Source organism: Phascolarctos cinereus, unplaced genomic scaffold, assembly GCF_003287225.1.
Source record: "Phascolarctos cinereus isolate Bilbo 61053 unplaced genomic scaffold, phaCin_HiC Scaffold_2;HRSCAF=192, whole genome shotgun sequence".
NCBI classification, from domain to species: Eukaryota; Metazoa; Chordata; class Mammalia; order Diprotodontia; family Phascolarctidae; genus Phascolarctos; species Phascolarctos cinereus.
The window spans coordinates 165,378,176-165,401,594 of NW_027555625.1; the positions used below are offsets into that span (position 1 = coordinate 165,378,176).

The 23,419-nt window shown below is 39.2% G+C and overlaps 1 protein-coding gene across 3 annotated transcripts in view; it reads right to left on the bottom strand.

Moving 5' to 3' along the window:
• Positions 1–2,257: 2,257 nt before the first annotated feature.
• ISM1 (isthmin 1) overlaps positions 2,258–23,419 on the bottom strand; it is a 103,530-nt gene continuing 82,368 nt past the window's right edge. For all 3 annotated transcript variants that reach the window (XM_020986158.2, XM_020986153.2, XM_020986149.1), the window contains 3 exons: positions 20,605–20,748; positions 8,602–8,691; positions 2,258–4,009 (listed from right to left, as the gene is read on the bottom strand). In XM_020986158.2, the coding sequence (XP_020841817.1) occupies positions 3,492–4,009; positions 8,602–8,691; positions 20,605–20,748 (752 nt within the window). In that variant the 3' untranslated portion in view covers positions 2,258–3,491. The remainder of the gene's footprint in view (positions 4,010–8,601; positions 8,692–20,604; positions 20,749–23,419) is intronic.

The following is a 23,419-nucleotide window of genomic DNA, read 5'->3' on the forward strand; positions in this document are numbered from 1 at the left end:
TGGTATAGTTTATAGACACACTCATCTCACTTGTCTTTGGACTTTCAGAAGGTCGAAGGAAAAGGACCTAATGCCCCAATCCATCTAGGGGGCTCACATTTACAAGCAAAGAGGGAGTTTGGGGATTTTATGAAATAGATCTATGCTCTCCCCCACATCCTGTAACTACAAGAAGCTGCTGAATGGATAAAGTCATGAGCTGTGACATAATTAGAATTTCTGAGCACAGTGCAAGTGAATAGCCCTTCTGGTGGGTTTATGGAAAAGGCAGTTTAAGGGAACAACAAAGGGGAGTTATGTTATGGTGCTAAAGGATGGAGAGGCTTAACATAATAATAATCAGCATTCCTATAGTGCTTTAAAGTTTGCAAAGTGCTTTACAAATATTATTTCGTTTGATTCTCACAACAACCCAGAAAGGTAGGGGCTACTATTATTGTCTTTTTCAGATGGAGAAATTGAGGCAGACAGAAGTTAAGCTACTTTCCCAGGGTCCCACAAGTAGTGAGTGTCTGATGCTGGATTTGAATTTATGGCTTCCTAACTCTAGGTTTAGAGCTCTATTTACTGCAACAAGTAGCTGTTTTAATTTGTAAGCTGACCTTTGGTTTCAGAAGAGCAGTTCAGATACATCCATACATCCATATACTCACATAAGGAGCAGTGTGTGTGTGTGTGTGTGTGTGTGTGTGTGTGTGTGTGTGTGTGTGTATACACCTGTATATGTTGGGGCGAGGCTGTGGGAGTGGTGAGGAAGTTGTGGCCCACTAATATAACATCATCCAACCCATTTTTCCATGAGGGCTAATCTCCAGAACTTTAGTTAAGGATGACAGGCAGTTTTGTCTCCTACCTAATAATTACTGCTGTCCAAGATTTCTTTAACTGTGAAAAGGACACACTCAAGCATTGCAGAGTTTTAAAAAGAGATACCTCTGTGTGAGGTAGAACAGTGAATTAAATTCACACTAAAATAATAATGGCTGATAATACTCCCTTCCTGGGGCAGCTAAGAGGCCCATTGGGCTTGGAATCAGGAAGACTCATCTTCGTGAGTTCAAATCCAGCCTCAGATACTTACTCCCTATGTGACCCTGGGCAAATCACTTCACCCGGTTTGCTTCAGTTTCCACACTGGTAAAATGAGCTGGAAAAGGAAATGGCAAACCACTTCAGTATCTTTGCCAAGGATACTCCAAATGGGGTCATGAAGAATTGGACAAGACTGAAACAACTTAACAAAAGGGGAGGTAGGAAAGAACGAAAGACCATGTGCTTTGGGGAAGGAAGACCACATCAGAGAGGGGGAAATAGAGGGAGAATATCAGAGCATCACTGATGCTAGATAATGGAAAGAACACTGGATTGAAAATCAAAAGGCCTCGGCTCAAGTTCCAAGATCTTTTACTGACATCTACTCTGTGTGATATAGACAAATGACCTAATCCTAGCTCCATCATTTATGATCTAGCAAGTCACCTGAAAACGAGTTTTGGACGAGATGGCTTCTAATGTCCCTTCCAGGCCTCAATCTATGATCCCATGATCATATATCAAATAGAAGGGCCTGCTGCTTTTAGCTTTGATTAGTTCATCAAATTCTTCTGTGAAATACCTTTAAGTTCTAGCAAGGGACTCTGAGGAGACAACTTAAGCTTTAGTAAGTACTTTCTTCACAAGCCAGGAGGCAGGTAATACACATATTATTTGACCAATGAGGAATAGGCACTGGGAAGTTAAATGATTTTTCCATTTGTCACACTTCTGAAAAATGGTAGAGTCTTGTTCAGTCATTCTTTGTGACCTCATTTGAGGTTTTCTTGGCAGAAGTACTAGAGTGTTGCCATTTCCTTCCCAACTCATTTTACAGATGAGGAACTGAGGCAAACAGGGTTAAGTGACTTACCCAACGTCATATAGCTAGTGAATGTCTGAGGCCAGATTTGAACGCAGGGAAGGTGAATTTTCCTGACTGTAGGCTATCCACTGTACTATCTAGCTGCTCTGACAAATGGCAGAGCAGGAACTCAAATTTGAGTTATATGACTCTTCTTTTTGGTGAGGCAATCAGGGTTAAGTGACTTGCTCAGGGTCACACAGCTAGTAAGTGTCAAGTGTCTGAGGTCGCATTTGAACTCGGGTCCTCCTGACTCCAGAGCTCTATCCACTGTGCCAACCCCATATGACCCTTCTTTTACTATACCAATCCACCTCTCAATTGACCTTAAATAATGTTATAAAATAAAAGATGCAGGCATACATACTACGATGATTTTATTTATAGATTCTCTTTTTCTGGAGTTTTGCAAGTAAAATATTCTCTACAAATCAGTTCTTTACTTGCACCAAATCCCACCCTACAGAAGCAGAACATATCAAAATTGCCTGATGCATGAGACACAACAACTTAATAAATACTTTACAAAAATAATGCAGTTTTTTTCTTAAAACATTAAAAACAATTTAGGATCCCCAGCCCCAAGCCCTTCTTTAAACAACAACATTTGCTGGCCAACTGCAAACTGGGAGCATATGAGGGTGGGGGGAGGAGAAAGGTGAGGTGATCTGAAAAGAAAACAATGAGTTTTATTTTCTATTCATTTTGTTCCTCTTTCAAAAAAGTGCTATTTCCTTCTGAATGCTCAAAATTCCTGTGATTTCCAGTCCCTGCTAAGGCCTGGATGAGAACTCAAAGTTTTGGTGCCTTTATGTTTTTTTTTTCTAGAATCATCCAAGTAAACAAATATTGACCTTACACTCCAGAGGCTTTTGATGGCATTGCAAAAACTGGGCCCCAGATTTGCCATGAAATGCCAAACTCAGCACTAATTTGAAACAAGGGGCCTATGGAAACCTGAACCTCAAGAAGGTGCCTTAGGACTAAATAATATTTGGTTTGAGGTTGTTTTTCTTTGTCATTTTTGGCATTTGTGTTTGTTTTTTTTTTTAAGTCATTAATATTCCCTTTCTCTTCTACTTCCCCAGGACAATTCCTTTCTCTATTCTTAGAGATGTGACTAAATATTTTTTTATGAATATAGCTCCAGAGAAAAAGTTATGCTTGTCACATTCATATTAAATAAGTTATATATAAAAACTGTCTATAATGTTTAAAACTTTTAACCTCTCTTCCCCCTTTCCCTCCCTATACTCTGAAATACTGGGTCAAAGCACAAGTTTAATCACACCAACTACTTATTCCCATTTATTTTCCTGGCTTTTTATCCCCTTTTCCACATAGGTTTGATCACCATATACATTATTCTTAGTATGCATACAGGGGTGTGTATGACTTCATATAAAAAGTCCCATGGCTCTATGCATACTCATACTGTAAATTATGGAAAATACACATGTATTATATACAAATATACATATATACTATAAAAAGATTAACCCCATTTCAAACAGATCAGTGCAGAAAATTTGTGTCACAGGTGCTAGGTATATAATTACTACCTTCTCCCTCAAGGCTGAATAGCCCCACCCCATTAATATTCCCTAGCTTCCTGGAACTGCTTGAAATAGTCTTCATCAGAAGGGTTTTCTGTACACTTCTGACCATTGTTGGGAGGCCGGGCTTCATTATACCTGCTCCAGTCTCCCTTGCAAATTATCCAGGGCAAAATGTCTACTTTGTAATGGAGCTCTGCAGAGAACTCAATGCTAATCAGGTTTGGAGTCCCAGCGCCTTTTCCCCTGGTAATGAGTTTCATATTGTCATCATAACAGCAGTGCTGGGCTGCCAGTGTTGTGCTTTCCAAGGAGAGCATGGATCTGATGCAATATCGGGCTGTAGGTTTGTAGATGTCCAGCTTCTCCTTTGGTCCACTTGCATCCTTCCAGCGGAAGTCTTTCCGCTTATTACGGTCAAAGATCTCTGCTGTACTATAGGCAACTTCAGTTGGGTAGGAGCAAGGGCAGCTAGGAAGGTCATTGATCACTTTGTGCATATATTTCTTTAAAAACTCACTCTTGCAGCTCATCCATCTCTCACAACTGTCAGTGTCTGAAAAAAAACAAAGAAAATCATCTAATCACAAGCAGAACCACAATGACATATCACATCCAGTCAAGCTATCAGATGAATTTAGAACCAAGAATGACCATGAACAGCTCTCCTATAATGAATGAAAAAAAACCTATAATTGGTCATTCTCATGCACATCAAAGGATGTTTGGAAAACTCCTCTTTATTACAATGCCTTATTTAATTGGCTTTCCAAGCATTGAACATGGAGTGACATAAAAGTGGAAGCCAGGAAACCCAAGCTCTAATACTGATGCTCTCATTTGTTTAACTGTGTTGTCTTAGGTAAACCATAGCCTCTTTGGGGCTCATACATACATATAGCAAATATTTATTGCCACTGTAACTAATAAAAAACAAATACATATGATCCCTGATAGTTGGAGAGATAAAACATGTGTAGCAATAACTAAGGTACAAAGTAGAATGTGATATATGTGTGTGTGTGTGTGTGTATGGTATTTTGAGATGGCTCTTGAAGGATGGGTAGGATTTCATAAATGGAGTAGGGGGGGAAGTTTATTACAGGCTAAAGGATTGAAATATACAAAAGTTGAAGGAACAGTAAATAGTCTAGTTTGACTGGAGCATATGCACATAAGGATGTAGAAAAGTACATTGTGGATAGATCATTGAGGGAGGGTTTTGACTGTTAACCTAAGGAGTATGGATTTTATTTGGCAGTCAATAGAGAACCATTAAGATTTGACTGGGGAGTGATATAATTAGAATATTGCACTGGGAAAATTAACCTGACAGTGATGTACAGGATGGATTGGAATGGAGAGAACTAGGAAGACCAGTTAGAAGGCTTGGGACAGTACCTGCATTCAATAAATGCTAGTCAACTTGAAGGCTATTTTGTAGCAGTTGCTGGGAGGGAATAAATAAGAGCCTGGACTAATTATGTGGGCTGTTGGAAGGGGTAAAAAGGAAAGGATGTGAGAGACACTGAGGTAAAATCAATAGGATTTGACAACCAATTGCAGGAGAGGGGTCAGAAAGGAGTCAAAGGTGATGCTAAAGCTTGGAGCCAGCATGAAAGGTAGACTATTAGTGCCTTTGACATAAATATGGATGCCAGGAGGAAAAACAGGTTGGAGGAAAGGGTCTGTTTCTTCACCTGTAAAGTAAATTAGGGCTAGATTAAATGATTTCTAAGGTTCCCTCTATCTTGAAATTACATGCCTTCTATGGATTCAATTATCTACTTGGAGTAATCAGAGTAGATGATAGATCCTGCGAATTACACATCTGGAATGCCACTGAAAATTTTCCACTGAGGGTCTGCACTTCAAAAGCAAAACTAAACTTCATTCGGAACACCATCAGAAAGTCCAAATATAGGGGTTTGCTTTTTCCCCCCAGGGTGAAGTTTCCTGAAAGTATGACATTTGTGATTGTATATTTAGAACATGCATGGTTTTTATTGATTTTCCTCTCCGATGGAATGAGGCCAATATGTTAAGATGTCCAAAGACATATTGTTAAATAGACTGACAGGGTTGCCCCAACATAGAATTTTAGAGCTGATCGGGACCTTAGATATCACTTAGTCTAGATGAAGTTGGTATGATTTGAAAGGTATTAGAAGATTCTTCTTCTCTCAAAATACTGCCTTTACAATCCTATCATAGGGCCTTTAATCTTCATTAGAATCATGCCTTTGGAGTAAAGCACTGTGCCTCCATAGAATCCTGGTTAAAAAGAAGTTTCTTATCTGGGGAGATAATACATTAACATAATAGCGCTAACGCATTATCACAGAGTCTCAGGACAAATAAAGGGAAAAAATGTTCCCACTATGGGGTATTGCCCATAGAAGGTATGAGGCTACACTGTGGAATGCTGGCACCTGATTATAGTATTAGGCAATGATTTATCAATCATGGAATAAAGGATGCTGGGGAAATAATTAGGCCATTCGGGAAAAGAAGGAGACTGTATTGATGGGAAGGAAAGGATGAAAAATAGAACTAGTACATATATACAAAAATATCCCTCTCATGGGACTGATAGTCCTGTTATCCAGTTAGTCTAAGTCAACACACACATGCAAGCACATGGGAGTGCTTGCTTTGGCCTAAAGAACTACTGAGCTGCTCTTATGTTCTCAAATTCAATGACCATAAATTTTATAAGATCATAAGTGCAGGGCCAGAAATGGCTTACAGGTCAAGCTCCGGTAAGAAATTCTCATTTGGGAAGTTTTTTAATCTTTTCTAGCAAGACTGGTAAAGATACCACTATAGAGCTGATGGGCAAAGGTATAATGTTTTGGAGAGAGGCTTTCTGCCAGCTGGCAAAGTGGTGAATGGAAATGGAAAATAACACTCTATTTCTGAAAAATACCTTCTTAAGGAATTAGAGACCCATAAGAAAGGATATTTTCTCCAGGCTAAATTTTATAGTGCATGTTCATGACACTTTCAGATCTATCTCTAAAACTAGTAGTATAACTGTGAAACTATGATAATTAATTTTCCCTCTTTCAGGGAGTAAAATGTGTGGTAGGTCATTATTAGTTCCATTTTATGGATGGGGAAAATATGGCAGAGAGAGTCATACATTCTGGTAGAGCCAGGGCACCTGATTCTCAGGTCACTATTTGCAGCCTGATTGGTATTTCATATTTGGGAAACATTTGTTAGGGGCTTCATATACATAAGGCATTGTGTTAGGTACTTGGGAATATAAAGATAAAATAAAATTCTAGACCTCAAGGAACTTTCTTCTTGGGGATACAATGTTTACACAGGTAAGTAAAGATAATTTGAGGGTAGTGAGGCACACTAACAACTAGTGAAGATCAGAGAAGGCTTCTTGTAGGTGTCACATGACATGATCCTAGAAGTAAAGTAAGGATTTGAAGAGGTAGAAATGGAAAGGGTGTGCAGTCTCAGCAACGGTGGGATTGGGCCACCCACCTAGGCAAAGGCATGGAAGTGGAGAGGGAACCACAAGAAGGTCAGTTTGGCTGAAATATAGTATACGAAGGGGAATAATATGAAATGAGTCTGGAACTAGACTGAGAAGGTATTTAAATGCCAAGCTGAAAAGTTTCTATTTTATCTTAGAGGCAAGAGAGAACCACCGAAAATTTTTGAGCAGGGGACTGACATAGTCAGACCTGTTCTTTGGGAAGATTATTTTGGAAGCTGTGCAGAGAATATTAGAAAGGGGAGAAACTGGAAAGAAGAAGACCAGTTAGGAGGTTATTGCTATAGTTCACAAGAAAGGTGACTCTGCATTAGGGTGGTAGATATGTGAGAATAGAGAAGGGATCACTTTCAGGAACTACTGCAGAGAGAGAATGAACAAGACAGTGAAAAGTTATGGATAACTTCATGATTATCAACCAGGGTGACTGGAAGAATGGCGAAACCCTAAACAGAAAAGGGTAGTTCAGAGATGGAACAGATTTAGGGAGAAGATGAATTGAATTTGAGATGCTTATAGGACAGATATCAAAATGGGGCCGACCAGAAGGCAAAAAGATGATGTGGCACTGGAACAGCTTAAGAGAGAGAAGGGTTGGATATACAGATTTCAGAGTAATTCACGTAGAGATAATTACTGAAGCCAAAAGAGCTGCTGAGGTCACCACAGAAGGCAGAGAAACAAGACTCAGGATGGAGCCAAAGGATCCTAGCAAGTGGGATAGAGATGATGATTCAGCAAAGAAGACCAAAGAGTATGAAAAACTCACCACTGAATGTAACTGCCTAGCCCCTCAATTACGGTGTTATGGCTTGTATCCTTAGTCTGAGGAATCTTTGTGGTTGAAATAATTTTCCTTCTACCACAACCTTGACTGAAGTGATAGAATAGAATGAGTATAGACTATATTGAGGACTATACCTACAACAACCATATCACCCTATTGATGATTGTAATAGCTCCTCAATTCATTAGGAGCTAATTAAGATGTGCATTGTTCTAGCCCATGCATGCTTTTTCCTTCTCCCTGTTACCTGGCTGCTGCTCATTCGAGGGATCCTAGCTAGAGGCAGGGAAAGCAACTCAAATTCAAAAATCAGTCAACATGGTGACTGATAATTAGTTCTTTTTAAGATGTGGTGTAGGAGAAAAAAGTGGGAATAAATGGCTGAAGGAATATTTCATGCTAGTTCTGGTACCAGTTACTAAGGCTAATTGAGACCTGGGAGTTTACATATTTCTGTGCCTCATTTCATACGTTTTCTTATATATTTCCTTGATTCCCTTGCTTGCAGAAGGAGAAAGTATTGAAGAGCTAGAGCAGTAAAATCTGGTGCCACCCTAGCCCAGACTTGGGACTCTCCTACCCCTACCTACCACCACCACCCCAACACCTCCCTGCCCCAAGCATGGAAATGGCCTGGAATAGGGAGCCAATACTTTCTGGCTCAAGCCTGAACCCTGCTATTCTCTTTCTGGGAATGTGTGTGGAGAGAAAATAATGTTCTGGAAGAACTGGGCCCAGTGAAAGGAAAATGAGGCCTTGAGATGAATCCAAAGATGACTTTGCAAAGGCAGAAAGAAGAAAAAAGCTAAATCAATATTGGGATATAAATCTTACAGCAACTTACCAACTTCAAAGAGTTTGGTGGCATTAAACTCTTCACTTCCTGCAAGCAGGCTTACTTCTGTGGCAGCTGTCCGAAAGGTGTCTTCAATTCCTAAACACAGGCAGAAGTTCATATTTTTTTCCAGTTATATAAAAAAGAGAGACAGCTTAAAAAAAACCCAAAAGTCTAAACAAAGATCTTTTTGTGCTCTACATTGCTTTGTTGGCATGAATTTGTAGACAGAGAAAAAAATTAAAGGCAGATAGAACATAAAATATACTAAAACTAGGATATAGCTTGTAGCAGAAATTGCAACATAACTCAAATAACTCTGAAACAGTCCCCAGGGAAGTTCCATCTTGTTGGTTTTTCTATAGTGTGGAGCCCAGGGCAAGATGGTACCTGGGAGAGAGATGGCCTAGAATTTCCATAGGGTAGTGAGTGCAGTCAAACAGGTATATACTTATGTGTAAAGAAAAAAATAATTTCACCTTACATATTTATAGCACTTTCATGGGGGATAAGGATGGGGTGGCATGGTAGATATTGCCTTCTGAAGGAGAACTAGAGGTTCAATTTGGTTACAAGAATGGTTCAAAGTTACACAGGCAGTAAATAGTGAATGTGGGACTAGAACTACTTTCTTCAAACAAAACTGAAGCAACATAATCCCTTTTTACTAGGCTACTACTGCCCTAATTACTCTATCTTCTCTTACACTGCAAGTACCAAGGAATATCAATAAGGCTTCCAAAAGAACTATCAAGGTTCAGGGCAAGATTCCTCTTTGTCTTCTGAAGATTGATGTAACTGAAAATTATTTTAAAATGTAACTAGTATCCATTTGGCCTAAAAAAATCCTGTATTGGCCTTTTCCATGTTTACCAGCACCTGTCCTGTTCCTTGCACATGGGTCCTGCCTACTTTTGCTATGGTTTGTTTGACTGGGCTAAGGGAATCTTAGAATCTTAGAACTGGAAGAGACACTAAAGGTTATCTGGTTCAAGCTTTACCCAAATTGTCAATCTTCTATATAATGTCCCTACCAAATAGTTTAGCCTCTGCTTGAACATGCCAATGAAAGGGAACTCCCTACCTTAAAAGGCAGCTCATTCCAGTTTTGAGTAGCTCTAATTATTAGGTGGTTATTTTATATTCTGAGCCTAAATCTGTCTCTCTACAACTTCTAACCTCATCAGCTCCTTTGGGTTTAACTATCATGTCCACACAGAGGACAGATGTGTGTCTGCGTATGAATAGATAGACAGATAGACAGACAGACTGACACACAGATAGGTAGGTAGATAGACAAACAGATAGATAGACTGATAGATAGGTTGATAATTTATGAATATATCCTGTCCCAGTCTTTACCCTCAGTCCTGCTTTACCAACTACCTAATAGCCATTTTAAACTGGATGTGCCAGAGGAGTCTTAAACACATGTCCAAAACTGAATTCATTTTATTTCCCTTCAAATATTTTCCTCTTCCAAACCTCCCTGTTTCTGTTAAAGACACCACCATATTTTAGTCTCCTCAGTTTTAAACTTTGGCATTATCATGGACTCCTCACTCTCCTGCACTCCACATATCCAATCAGTTTCCAAGTCTTGCCATTTTTACCATCATAACAACTTTGCATCTTACCTCTTCTCTCCATTTGCCAGATTACTATCTTATTTTGGGATCACAACACCTCTCATCTATTTTTCCAATGGCCTCCTAACTGGTCTCCCTGATTCAACTCTCTCACCACTCCAGTCCTTCTTATGCATTGTTAACAAAGTGATTTTCCTTATATGCAGAGCTGACTATGGAACTCCCCTACCCAATCAATATCAGTAGCTTCTTATTGCCTCTAGGATGAAATAGAAATTCTTCTGTTTAGCTTTAGAACCTGCCTGCCCCCAATATATTTTTGTAATTTCACTGGTTGTTACTTCCCTTCCTTCACTCTGCAATCCAGCCAAACTGTCCTTTCTACTCCTCACACATGACTTTCCGTCTACTGTATCTGTCCCCCATACCTGGAATGCAATCTCTCCTGGTCTCCACATCATAGAATACCACTCTTCCTTCAAAACACAGCTCAAGCACCACCTTCTGCATGAAAACTTTCCTGATTCCCCTCAACTGCTAGTGCCCTCTCAACCAGACTTGGTGATCTTACTAACAGTATATATTTATTTTATTAACTTTATATTGATGATCTATGTATTTATATACACTGTTGCTTTCTCCCATTAGAATGTAAGCTCCTTATGGGTAGGGATTATTTCATTTTTCGTACTCGTACTCAGCATCTAGCACAGGGCGGGGCACATACTAAGTGGGTAATAAATACTTATTGATTGATTGATGATCCCAGTTCTGCTCTCTGGAAACACATAAAATAAGTCTAGTGTTCTGCAATCAATTCATCAAGTTCTCCTATAAATACACAATCCCCAAAAAGAGAAACCAAAGGAAAATCTTCACCATCAATAAGCATTTATTAGGTGCTCACTATGTGCTAAGAACTACGGATACAAGAAAGGCAAAAACGTGGACCCTGAGACAGAGTTCACAGTCTAAAGGGGGAAACAACATTCAAACAAATAACTATAAATATACAAGATTTAGAAGATATATATTATGTAATATACATATATACATATACATACAATGTAAATCGTAGGTAATCTCAAAGGGAAGGCACTTGGGGGTGTTGGGGTGGGGAGCAAGAATGAGAAAGGAGCAGCAAAGACCTCTTGAAGGAGGTAGGATTTTGAGCTGAACCTCAAAGGAAGCCAGGGAAACCAGAAGGAATATCACTCCAGCCATGGGGACAGTTAGTGAAAAGGTATGGAGCTTCTTGTGTGAGGAACTGCAGGAAGGTCAGTATGACTGTATCATAAAGTACATTGAAGGGATCTAAAGCATAAGAAGACTGGAAAGGCAAAAAAGAATCAGGTAGTGAAGGTCTAAATGTCAAATGGGATTTTCTATTTTGTCCTAAAGGTAATAGGGAGCCATTGCAGTTTATTGAGAAGGACAGTGACATAGTCAGACTCACATCTTAGCAAAATCACTGGCAGTTGTATGGAGGATAGATCAGAGAGAGACTTGAAGCAGGGTAACCAATTATAAAGCTATTATAATAGCCTAGGTGTGACATGATGAGGGCCGGCATGTGGTAGCAGCTGAGAGCAGAGGAGGGGACACATAGAAGATGTTGTGGAGGGAGAAATGATAAGACTTGACAACAGATTGGATATATGGGGTATGGGTAAGTGAGGAATAGAGAATAAAACCTAGATTGTGAGCCTGGGTGACGGGGAGGATGGTGCATACTTGACAATAATAGGGAAGTGCAGAAGAGAGAAAGGTTTGGGGAGAAAACATGAATTATATTTTGAACATGCTGAATTTGAGATGTATATGAGACATCCAGTTTGATATGTCTAATAGGCAGTTAGTAATGCAAGACTGGAGTTCAAAAGAGAAGTACAGATCTGAGAACAGTCTGCATGGAGATCATAATTGAATCCATAGTAGCTGATAAGGTCACCAAGCAAGATGGAGAAAAGAAGATCCAATACAGATCCGTGGGGCACACCCACAATTAGTGGGGACAATGTGGAAGAAAATCCAGCAAAGGAGAGTGAGGAATAGTCAGACAGGAGTATAACTAGGAGAGAACAATGTCATGAAAACCTAGAGGAGAGAATATCCAGGAGAAAAGGCAGCTGATCGTGTCACAGTCTATAGAGGGCAAAAATAGGGTTGAGAAAAGACTATATTTGTCAAGCAAGTGATCACTAGTAACTTTGAAGAGAGCATTTTCATTTGAGCCCTGCATGTCTCAATCCCTGCAGTCTGACTTCAGATTTGGAAAAGGAGCAAAAGAGTATAACAAATTTCTTTGAGGTACACTGTCTGATTTTCATTTGACCTGCTTTCTTTTTCAAAACTTCCTCTGTAACCCATGATAAGAATTTATTTTCATAATGGGTTAAAGGTTAATGTTTCTCAGGTGAGTTCTCTGCCTGCCATGTCAGGCTTCTGCTCTTGGTTCCTCTCCTACTTTATCATAAAAAGGAAGGGCATGGAAAAATAAAACGGAGGGCTGAAATTCAACAAACCAGTGGAAAAAACAGTGCTTTCATTGAGTTATAATAGTTCTGCCACTAACTGGCAGGCAAGTTATTTCACTTCTCTAAGCCTCAGTTTCCTTTCTTCTATGATGTAGGGCTTGAATGAGTTGATTTCTTTTTTAAAAATGTATTTTTTCCCAATCAGCAAACTCTTCCTTCTTTCCTTCTTAACTACTCCCCTCCCTCAACTGAGAAAAAGAAAAACAAAACCCCTGTTACAAACATGCGTAGTGAAACAAAAGAAATTTCCACATTGGCCAGTAAAAAAATAAAAAAAAACCCACCTCATTTTACCCTCTGAGTCTTTTACATCTGTATTAGGAGGTATGTATCATGTTACATCATTCCTCTGGAATTCCTCTAGTTGGTCATTACCTTGATGAGATACCCTAAGTCTTTCAAAGTTGTTTGTCTTTACAATATTGTTGTCCATGTATAAATTGTTCAGTGGCTCGGTTCATTTCACTTTGCATCTGTCTACACAAGTCTTCCTAGGTTTCTCTGAAACCATCTCCTTCTTCATTTCTTAGAGTAAAATAGTATTCCATCACTTTTATATACCATAGCTTGTACAGGCATTCCTTAATTGATGGGCACTCTAATAGTTTTCAATTCTTTCCTACCACAAAAAGAGCTAGAAATATTTTTGTAATCCTTAGAGTTTGTTTTGCTTAGAATTAATCCCTTCCTCAATCTACCTTCCTCTTAATTACCCCTTTTTCTTTCTCCCCATTTCCCTCCTATTTCACTGTTGAATGAAAAGTATTTCTCTACTTAACTGATGTACATGTGTATTTGTATGTTCTTTCCTCCTTTAATGAGTTCAGATAAGAGTGAGGTTCAAATGTCATCCATTTCCCCCATACCTTCCTCCTTTGTACAGACTTCTCCTTCTACTCTTTGTGACCCCATTTGGGTTTTTTTTTTTGGCAAGAAGTGGTTTACCATTTCCTGCACTAGCTCATTTTACAGATGAGGAACTAAGGCAAACAGGGTTAAGTGACTTCCCCAGGGTCACTCAGGTAATAAGTGTTTGAGGCTAGATTTGGACTCAGGAAGATGAGTCTTCTTGACTCCAGACCCAGCACTCTATCTACTATATATCCTGGTTATGTGAGATAATTTTCTCTAACCTTCTCCTTTCCTTCTTCCCCTCTCCCCAGGGTATTCCTCTTTACCTCTCTTTCTATTCTTTTAAGACCATTACCACAAATCCCTCCCTAGGCCTTCTATATAAATAGATTCTCTTTCTGCCCTACCTCCCCAGTCATTATAGGGCTCAGAGGGTACACATATATCATCTTCCCATATTAGAAAGCAAGCAGTTTGTCCTTGTTCTGGTACTTTATTATTGCTCATTTGTGCTTACCTTTTTGTTTCTCTTGACTGCTGTGTCTGAATTTCAAAGTTTCTACACAACTCTGGTCTTTTCATCAGGAATGCTTGGAAGCCCTCTATTTTATTAAAGGTCTATTTCTCCCCTGTAGCATTATGCTTTCTTTTGCTGGGTAAATTATTCTTGATTGTAAGCCTATATCTTTTGCCTTCTGGAATATATTATACTCCCTTATACTGGTGGCTAAATCATAGGTGATTCTCGCTATGGCTCTTCAGTACTTGAATTCTTTCTTTCTGGCTTCCTGCATTATTTTGTCTTTGGCCTGGAAGCTCTGGATTTTGGCTATGATGTTTTTAGGAGTTTTTGTTACGCATTTTCCTTCAGGAGGTGACTGGTGGGTTCTTTTTATTTCTACTTTAACCTTTGTTTCTAAGAGATATGTACAGTTTTCTTCTGAGATTTCTTGAAATATATCTAGGCTCTTGTTTTGGTAATGGCTTTCAGGCAGTCCAATTATCCTTAATTTTTTTCTACTCTATCAGTTTTCCAAATCAGTTGTTTTTGCTATGAGCTACTATACAGTTTCTTCTATTTTTTTTCAGCCTTTTCACTTTGCTTTAATATTTCATGTTGTTTCATGCAACCATTAGCTTCTCTTTGATCTATTCTAAGAATTCCAAGTTTTTTCTAAAAGCGTGCACAAGCGTGTGTCTACACATACACACACACACACACACACATACACAAAACTGGATAGAGAAATACTTCACTCAGAGAAATTTCATTTATATGGGAAATGGGGAGAAAAGAAAAGGGGCAATTAAGGGGAAGGTAGATTAAAAGAGAGATTAATGCTAAGAAAAAATAAACTCTGAGGATTACAAAAATACTTATAGTTTTTTTTGTGTGTGTGTGTTGGAAAAGATTTGGAAACTAAGGCAGTGCTTCTCTATGTTGCTTGGACCACGTTTTATACCTCTTGTGCCAAACTATGAATAGCCTTTCCAATTCTTTCTTCCATAACTCTCATTTCTTTTCCAAGTTTTTTTCCTTTAGCACTCCTTTCATTTACAAAAATATTTTTAACTCTTTATAAAAATCCTCTCATTTCATCTCTTTCAGGAATTCTAGTTGATATGTATCCACACTATATTTTTCTTTGAGGCTTCACTTATAGTTGTTTTAGAATCATTCTCTTCTTCTGATTTATGTAGTGAGTATCCCTTTCACCAAAATAGCCTTTTGTGGTGGGATCTGTTTTTTTGGTTTGTTTGTTCATTCCTGAAGCCTACTTCCTGTTTTTTGGACTTTATATTAGGGCCAGGCTCTGCACACTTCTGTAGCCCTCTATTTTTTTTTTAGATAGGCAATGGGGTTAAGTGACTTGCCGATGGTCACACTGCTAGTGCTATGTGTCTGAGACCAGATTTGAACTCAGGTCCTCCTAAATCCAGGGCCAGTGCTCTATCCACTGCACCACCTAGCTGCTCTGCACACTTTTGGATAGAATATCTGGGCTGGCCCAGTTGTTGATTTCTCTAGAGTATAGAGTATTGTCTTATGCCAGGATCGGATCGCAAGAACAGCTCAGGCTAGGTACCTGTAAGCTCTCAGTACTCCCACAGTAGTCTGATCCAGGGCAAAATTTGATTGTGGTCACCTTACCACCCCCAGCCCCCATCTGAACTCTGCAAATTACTCATCTATAATTCTGTTTGATCAACAGGCTCGTGGGCTTGCCTCCTTTAGAGGTCAAGGACTGTATTTAATCACTATCAGCCAGCTGAAATGCGTTATTGGTTCAGAGTAACAGAATGGGTTTCCCTTTGGTTTGGGAGTGCTGCTCCAGTTATTCATCTGCAGTCTTCAGACTGGGCTAGATATTGAACTGAGATCTTTTTCAGCTTCTGGGGTTCCATACCTACTGTTTGCTTCTGAACTTGGTCCTAACTCAGCATATAGCATAGGGCTCTTTACCTCAGAATGCTAATCCTCCATCTTTCCTGGATCTGTGATCTAGCACTGGGTAGTGAGTGACAAAGCTGCCAGTTTGCACCTGTCCCCATCAATATACCTTTTGTGGGTATGGAAGTGCCCTGGTAAGGGTGTAAGACCTCCACCTGCCCCAGTGCGCCACCTCTCCCTGGGCACTGTAGTGCTACATACTCCTAGCCAAATCCTATTGCCTAGTGTCTGGAGATGTTTCTCTCTGTCTCCCTGTGTTGACCTGGTTTGGGAAAATGACTAATTGTGATTTTAAAAAAATTCCTATCAGGATTCAATCTGGTGCATTTTGTTTCGCGAATTGTTATGAGGACAGCTCACTGTACTTTCTTCTGCTTCTCCACTATCTTGGCTTCACCCCTGGATTAATTGGCTTCTATGAACCCTTTTCAGTTCTGCCATATTATAACTCCATGGAATAGTTCTTCCAAATGGAAAATGATGGCACTTTGTGGATAAGGAGAAAGTCCAGGAGCAGAGAAGCTTGGAGAAGGCAGAAGCAGAGAGGATTGTGTGTGTGTGTGTGTGTGTGTGTGTGTGTGTGTGACAGAGAAAGAGAGAGAGAGAGAGAGAGAGAGAGAGAGAGAGAGAGAGAGAGAGAGAGAGAGAGAGAGAGAACAGGTAAGAAGAATTAGGACAAGACATCATTACTACTAATCCCTTGATGAGGGCACAGAAAGGAAAAGCTTGAAATAAGCCAAATGGGAGTTGGCATTCTCATAATAGGATAACTGAATCCATCATCTTGTTCCCTGGAGTTGGTAAGGAAGAGGGAAGTCACTGCCTTAACCAAGAACAATAACCTGGATTAAAGAGGAATCACTTTTTCCATTTGGTTGATTTTACTTTAAAAAAATTAGATCTGTCTGTTTTTAGCCACAATTGTGTTTGTTATTGGGCATTTTCTACAATGTAGCTTCCTTGTATATTAAGCATAAATGTAGAAGATAGCCCCTTCTCCAAAGACTGGGAGTCAGGATGATGGGGTTCTAGCCTTGACGCTGACACTGCCTTTACATGTGACCTTGGGAAAATCACACAATCGTTATTATTTTAGAGGTATAAACAGAATAAGGTGATTGCTTGTGGTCCATCACTCAGATCCCACAGGGCAGGTTTCTCTCCTCCCCAAAATATTTACCCTACATTCGTCCCATCTCTCCCTTATATTCTGCTATTAGCAGTAATTCATTTGATTCTGGTCTTCAAGAATCTCTTTTTCAAAATAGTGAATATATCTGGAGGTGGGAAGAGAGATAACATCCTAAACTGCTATTAGCTAAACCTTAGATTAATTATCAGTTTCTGAGAACAAGATAGATTTTGGGGGAGGGAAGACAGGTCAAGGGTTATTTTATCTTTGTTCAAGGTACTTGGTAAGAATATTTCTTGGGACAGTAGGATAGGGCCAGTGATTTTTTAAAAATCTGGCTAAGGGATCTATTATCTAATTTTTATCACTATGGTTAGTATCTTAATAAAACCACAGATTTAGAGCTAAAAGGGACTTTGGAGGCTATTTAATTCAACCCCTTAATTTCATAGATTTGAAAACTGAGACCCAGAGAAGTTGACAAAACTAGTATCTGAGGCATGATTATTGACTCCTTGTCCAGCATCCTAGGTGCCATTCCACTCAGTTGATACTAGCAGTGTGACAGGGATGTGACTACTCTATCTGATCAAATGAAACAACATATGTAAAAACACATGTAGGGGGCAGCTAGATGGCACAGTGGATAGAGCACTGGCCCTAGAGTCAGGAGAACCTGAGTTCAAATCCAGCCTCAGACCAAACACTTGACACTTATTAGCTGTGTGACCTTGGGCAAGTCACTTAGCCCCAACTGCCAAAAAAACCAAAAACATATGTAGTATAAAAGGCTCTGCAAACCTTAAAATGCTATATAAATGATAGTTGTTGTTATATAAAAATTTATTGTGGATCAGATCTGGTAAGAAATATATATTTAACACCTATTTTCTAGCTGCATAAATATTATAAGATGAAAATCTATTTATTATATATGCTAAATTGCTTGGTAGTTTACTTATGGTGGCTTGTGAAGTCTTCCTGGTCAGGCAAACATAGATCAGGTTTAGATGCTAAGAAAAAATTAGTCTAAATAAATTATGGAGTCATGTGGTTGAAAGGAACTTCTGAAGGTGGCATCTTGCCTATAGAGAGGAATATATATCTTCATGGGCACTTGAACATTTTTCCTATTTCTGAATGCCTCTGGAAAGTCTATTTAAAAAGAAACAGAAAAAATAACCTATACATGGGTGGCAGTGTCTATAGTTCTTCTAGGGAAGCTCCCTGCCCTTAAAAGCACAATCACTGGATTGGGGAGGAAGAGTGTTGAAGGGAGGGCAAAAATTGGGCAAGGAAACAAAGTGTTTTCATTGGCTTCTAAGTTTTTCCAAACCTGTATAGGGCTGCTCCTTCCCTCATGTCCCATACATAGACACACATGCACACACACACATACCTGTATGCAGATACACACACATACACACCTTTTCCTAATATGCACATTGAATACTGTCAAATCTTTTTTTGTTTCTCCTCCAACTACACCCTTTCATTCAAAGTCCCAATCTCCACTTCTATGAATAGGACTTCTGTGTGCATGAAAAACAGAAACTTCTAGTGAAGGATTTTCTATCCCTGAAATTCTGTCCCTTTTTAGTTTTAGTCCTTCGAAATTTGGAATTTCCCAGAAAGAAGCACATGGTAATATTTTACTCAGAAATGTTATCTGGTGATAAAGGGACCTAAGGGTAACAACACCAAATGAGACAATAGATGTTTGCAATTGTATAGTGTTCTCTGAACACATAAATTCAGTAGCCTAGCAATCTGGTTTTGTGATTAAGAAATCAAATGCCAAAACAACAACAGTAATTAAACAAGAAGTTGTCTTAGATTTTAAGTTCATTTGTATCTATGATCTGTATTTAGGGATGGCTCTTCAAAATCCTTGCAGATATCCACAGAGAACCAATCATAATATGACATTGTATTTACTCAAGGCTTTACAATTTACCAAGAGTGTTTATATACATGTGCTGATTTGATCAAGAAAATTTAGTAAAAAACTCAGTTGGGTACCAGTTGGATTGTTAATTGAATTCCTTCCATTTAAAAGTTTGTGTAACAGTTGGGCATTACATATGGACTGTGTTAAAAACTTAGTTTGAAATTTGTATTTATCTATGTGTGGCAGTAAAACTTCTTGTGATGAACAACATATTTGACCACAATTTTATAGTTCAATATTCTCAGAAGAAAGCAAATCTAAGTCCAAGGGCCAAGATCAGCATCAGGATAACAAATTTAGACCTGGGAGGGATCTTTGAGATCAACTACTTCAACATTCTCATTTTACAGATGAGGAAATAGGCCTGAAGACATGAAGTGACTTTTCCAAGGTTATACAGGTAGTAAGGGGCACATGTATGATTGCCTTCAGTTTCTATTTTAAAGTTAATACATAATATTATGGTCTTCAACTGTGTCACTCTTATGCACAGAGATACAAAAACTACCTTTTTAGGTTTAATATCTTTTAAATATATTGAGTATGGTTGTTTCTGGGCAGCAGATTCCCTAATCTCTATATATAGCCCTAATCTTTCTCCTGAACTCTAGTTATTAATTACCAGCTGTCTGCTAGATAGTACTTCCTGGTTACCTTGTTGACATCTCAAACTCAGCATGTACAAAATGGAACTCATTATCTTCTCCTTAAATCCACACCTCCTACAAACTTCCCTATTTCTTTTGAGGGTACCATTATCCTTCACTTACTAAGATTCATAACCCTGGAGTTGCCCTGGATTCTTTCTTTTCCCTGTCCCCTCATATCAAATCAGTTGCCTAAACTATAGGCATGGCATCTCAGCAATGAAATGCCATAAAAATAATGAGAGGGGACACTCATCCTACACGTCTGTATATTTAATCTTTTGTCCAGTCTTCTCATTTCTACCTTCACAACATCTCTTGTCTATATCCCCTTCTCTTCACTCACAATGCCTTGGTTCAGGTCCTCACCCTCTGTCTCCCGGAATACTGCATTAGCTTTTAACTGCCTCAGGTCTACAGCCAGTTTTCCACAGTGCTGTCAAAGTGATTTTTCTAAAGAATAGGGAAGTGTTACTTGCTTCTTCCAGAAGATACAGTAGCTCCCTATTATCTCCCAGATCAAATACGAAGTCCTCTATTAAGCATGTAAAGCTCTTAACCTGACCCTTCCTAGACTTCTTAATTCAGTTCTCTCCATGAACTCTTACTGACCAGCTATACAGTCATTCCCTGAATTAGATTCTCTACTTCTTGCCTCTGTGCATTTTCACAAATTGTTCTCCGTGCCTGGAAAATGCAGTTCCTTCTCACATTTGCTACTCAGATGCCTTACTTATCAGTGTTTACAGATTTCTGAAGTGCAACTGCTTACACTGATAATTTAACAATCAGCTTTAGTAAGCCTGTACAGTCTCACTCCAGCACACCCCTGGGTCCCATTCCTCAACAAACCTGGGCAGTTTGGATGGTCACATGTTCGGGACTCCGTGGCTGTGCAGGCATAGCCACATGACCTCGTTCGCTTCTGATTGCCACTTCCACAGGTTACACTGCAGACAGACCATCGGCTCCAGTCTCCTTCACCATCAATGTAATCTGGATGGAATGAAAGGAGATGGCCTCTGAGGCTAGATGCATGCACTCCAATATGCCACAGGCCACATGCCTATACAGCTGGTCTTGTACATAGATTCAAATTAGCCAGCAGATTCCTTGCTGGCTAATTTCATACTTACCAGGGGCCACAGTTGAAATGCCATTGGCTGAACTAGAGCCATAAACATGTAAATACCTGGCATATTACTTTAATTACATAAAAATTTCATATTCTCAAAGCACAGAATCATAGAACTGTGATGATGGAAATAGCTTTAGACATCATCTAATACAACATTCTTTTTTTCTCTTTTTGCAGAGGAGGAAACTGAGGTTCAAACTGGTTAGGCAGTTCATATAAGGTCATACAGATGGTGTCAGAGCCAGGGCCAGGGCCCCAGGACTTCTATTTTGGTGAGCTTTCTGCTCTGTCACATGTCTTCATGATTTCTGCTCAGATCATCCTGGTTTCTTTCTAGCTTTGAGGTTCAGGGCCTCTGCTCATCTGAAAAGGTGATCTTAGTATATGGAGATGTTTGTGTGCCTTGATGAATAGATAATATAAGTATACAAAGCTAACAGATCTTTGGGGCTGGTATTACATAGACAGCAAGAATGGAATCCACATGTTTCTACCTGAGATTTAGGCCTGGTGCCAGCCTCACAGCCTTCCAATGTTCCTAAGGGCAGTGCTATTTCAAAAAAGTAATTTTCTAATCTTGATTCTTGGCAGCTGAGAATCTTTACCATTAAGCAGGGTGAAGCATTGTATGGCTATGTCCTGCTCTCTGCCCAAGAGAGGGAAAACAACCCTCCTGTGGACTGCCCACCACTGCCTCCATCTGAAGACCTCCTTCCTTTCACCCCCCTAACAAAAGGAATTTTTCCAAACATTGATTTTTCTGTTATGTAGAATTAAGTTTTCTAATCACAGTAACCAAAGCAAGTATTTAAAACATCATCTTGCTATAGAATTAGGGTATTTTGGTCTCCCTTCTCTCTTTCTCCTATATCTATTTGTCTGCATTTATAATTTACTTCATTTTACTCATTAAAGCAAAAATAAAAGTAGAGGACCACATGTATTCTGCAGGAGCAGAGTTAAGGAGCCAATCTGATATAATTAATGGTAAGAGCAAACTCAGTTTGAACCCGAGCCCTGACACATACTGGTTATATGACCCTGGTCATGTCATTAACCTATGGAGGTTAAGTGACCTTAACTTTATATCTTTCCACACTCTATAAATTAGCCAGCCTTCTGAGTCTCAGTTTCTTCATCTGTAAAATGAGGCTAACAATTTCTGTTCTTTCTAGGGGTATATTGTGAGGTAAATGCTGTGCTATGAAAATGTGAATTGTGGTTAGTGAATGATTCATTTTACCTTTCAAAGCACAGGTTTTAGAATTAGAAAGGACTTTGGGGATCATCTAGTCTAGCCGCCTCATTTTATAGGCCTAGAGAGATAAAGTGACATGGGTTCAAATCTAGCCTCAGACACTAGCTACTAGCTGTGTGACCCTAGGCAAGTCACTTAACCCTATTTGCCTCGCTTTCCTCATCTCTAAAATGAGCTGGAGAAGGAAATGGCAAACCACCCCAGCATCTCTACCAAGAAAACCCCAAATGGGATCACAAAGAGATCACTGAAATCACTGAAAAGACTGAACATTAACGACCAAGGTCACACAGGTAGTAAATAACAGAGTTGGGATTTGAATACAGTTCCTCTTGCTCACCTTCTTAACTAATAGAACCCTATCGTGAACATCAGAGGTGTCCCTGGAGCATTGGTATTGGCACAGTCTCCCATGTGTCCAGCAGAATATCCAAGGGGAATGCACCAGATGCACATTTGTGTGCACACACACAAACACATATATACACACATTACCCACAGACTGCACAGTTTGAACTTTTTTAATAACTCAGATTTTAATAACAAGGGGAGAGCCACATTAAGTCTAAGTAACAGCTAGAACTTTTAAAATTCATAAAAAGTAGCAAGTGGGAAAGTCAGAAGTAGTCTAGTAAATCACCTGGGTATGTATCGGTTGTATAACAGGTGCCAGGCTTGGGAATCCTGCTTTAGGACTTGGCATTGAATACTCAGTGCCCAACCAAATATATTCTTGGGCATGTGGTCATCCAGAAGAGAGTCAACTTATAATTTTTCTTCTCCATTACATTCAAATAATTTTTTTTCTTAATCCCCCTAAGATTGGAATGGAATAGAATTTTTACAGTGCATATATAGTGAAAGGCACTGTGCTAAGCACTTTACAAAGCTATCTCATTTGATCCTCACAGCAACCCTGGAAGGCAGATGCTATTATTACCCCCGTTTTATAGATAAAGAAACTGAGGCAAACAGTGGTTAAGTGACTTGTCCAGGGTCATGCAACTAGTGTCAGAGGCTAGATTTAAACAAAGAAGTCTTTCTAACCTCAGTGCTCTAGCCACTGTGTCCTCTAGCTGCCTGTAAAATGAAGGTATTTTGCTCAAAATTCTAAACCACTTTGGAAAATTACATTGGAATCTAAGCTCAAATTTTATTGCCTTTTCCTCTATTATTCCTTGTGAATTCAGCTATTAATTCTAGTTTGTCTAGATTATAAAATTATGAAAACATCCCTAAAATGTTCTCTTCCCCTTGAGAAGTAGAAGACC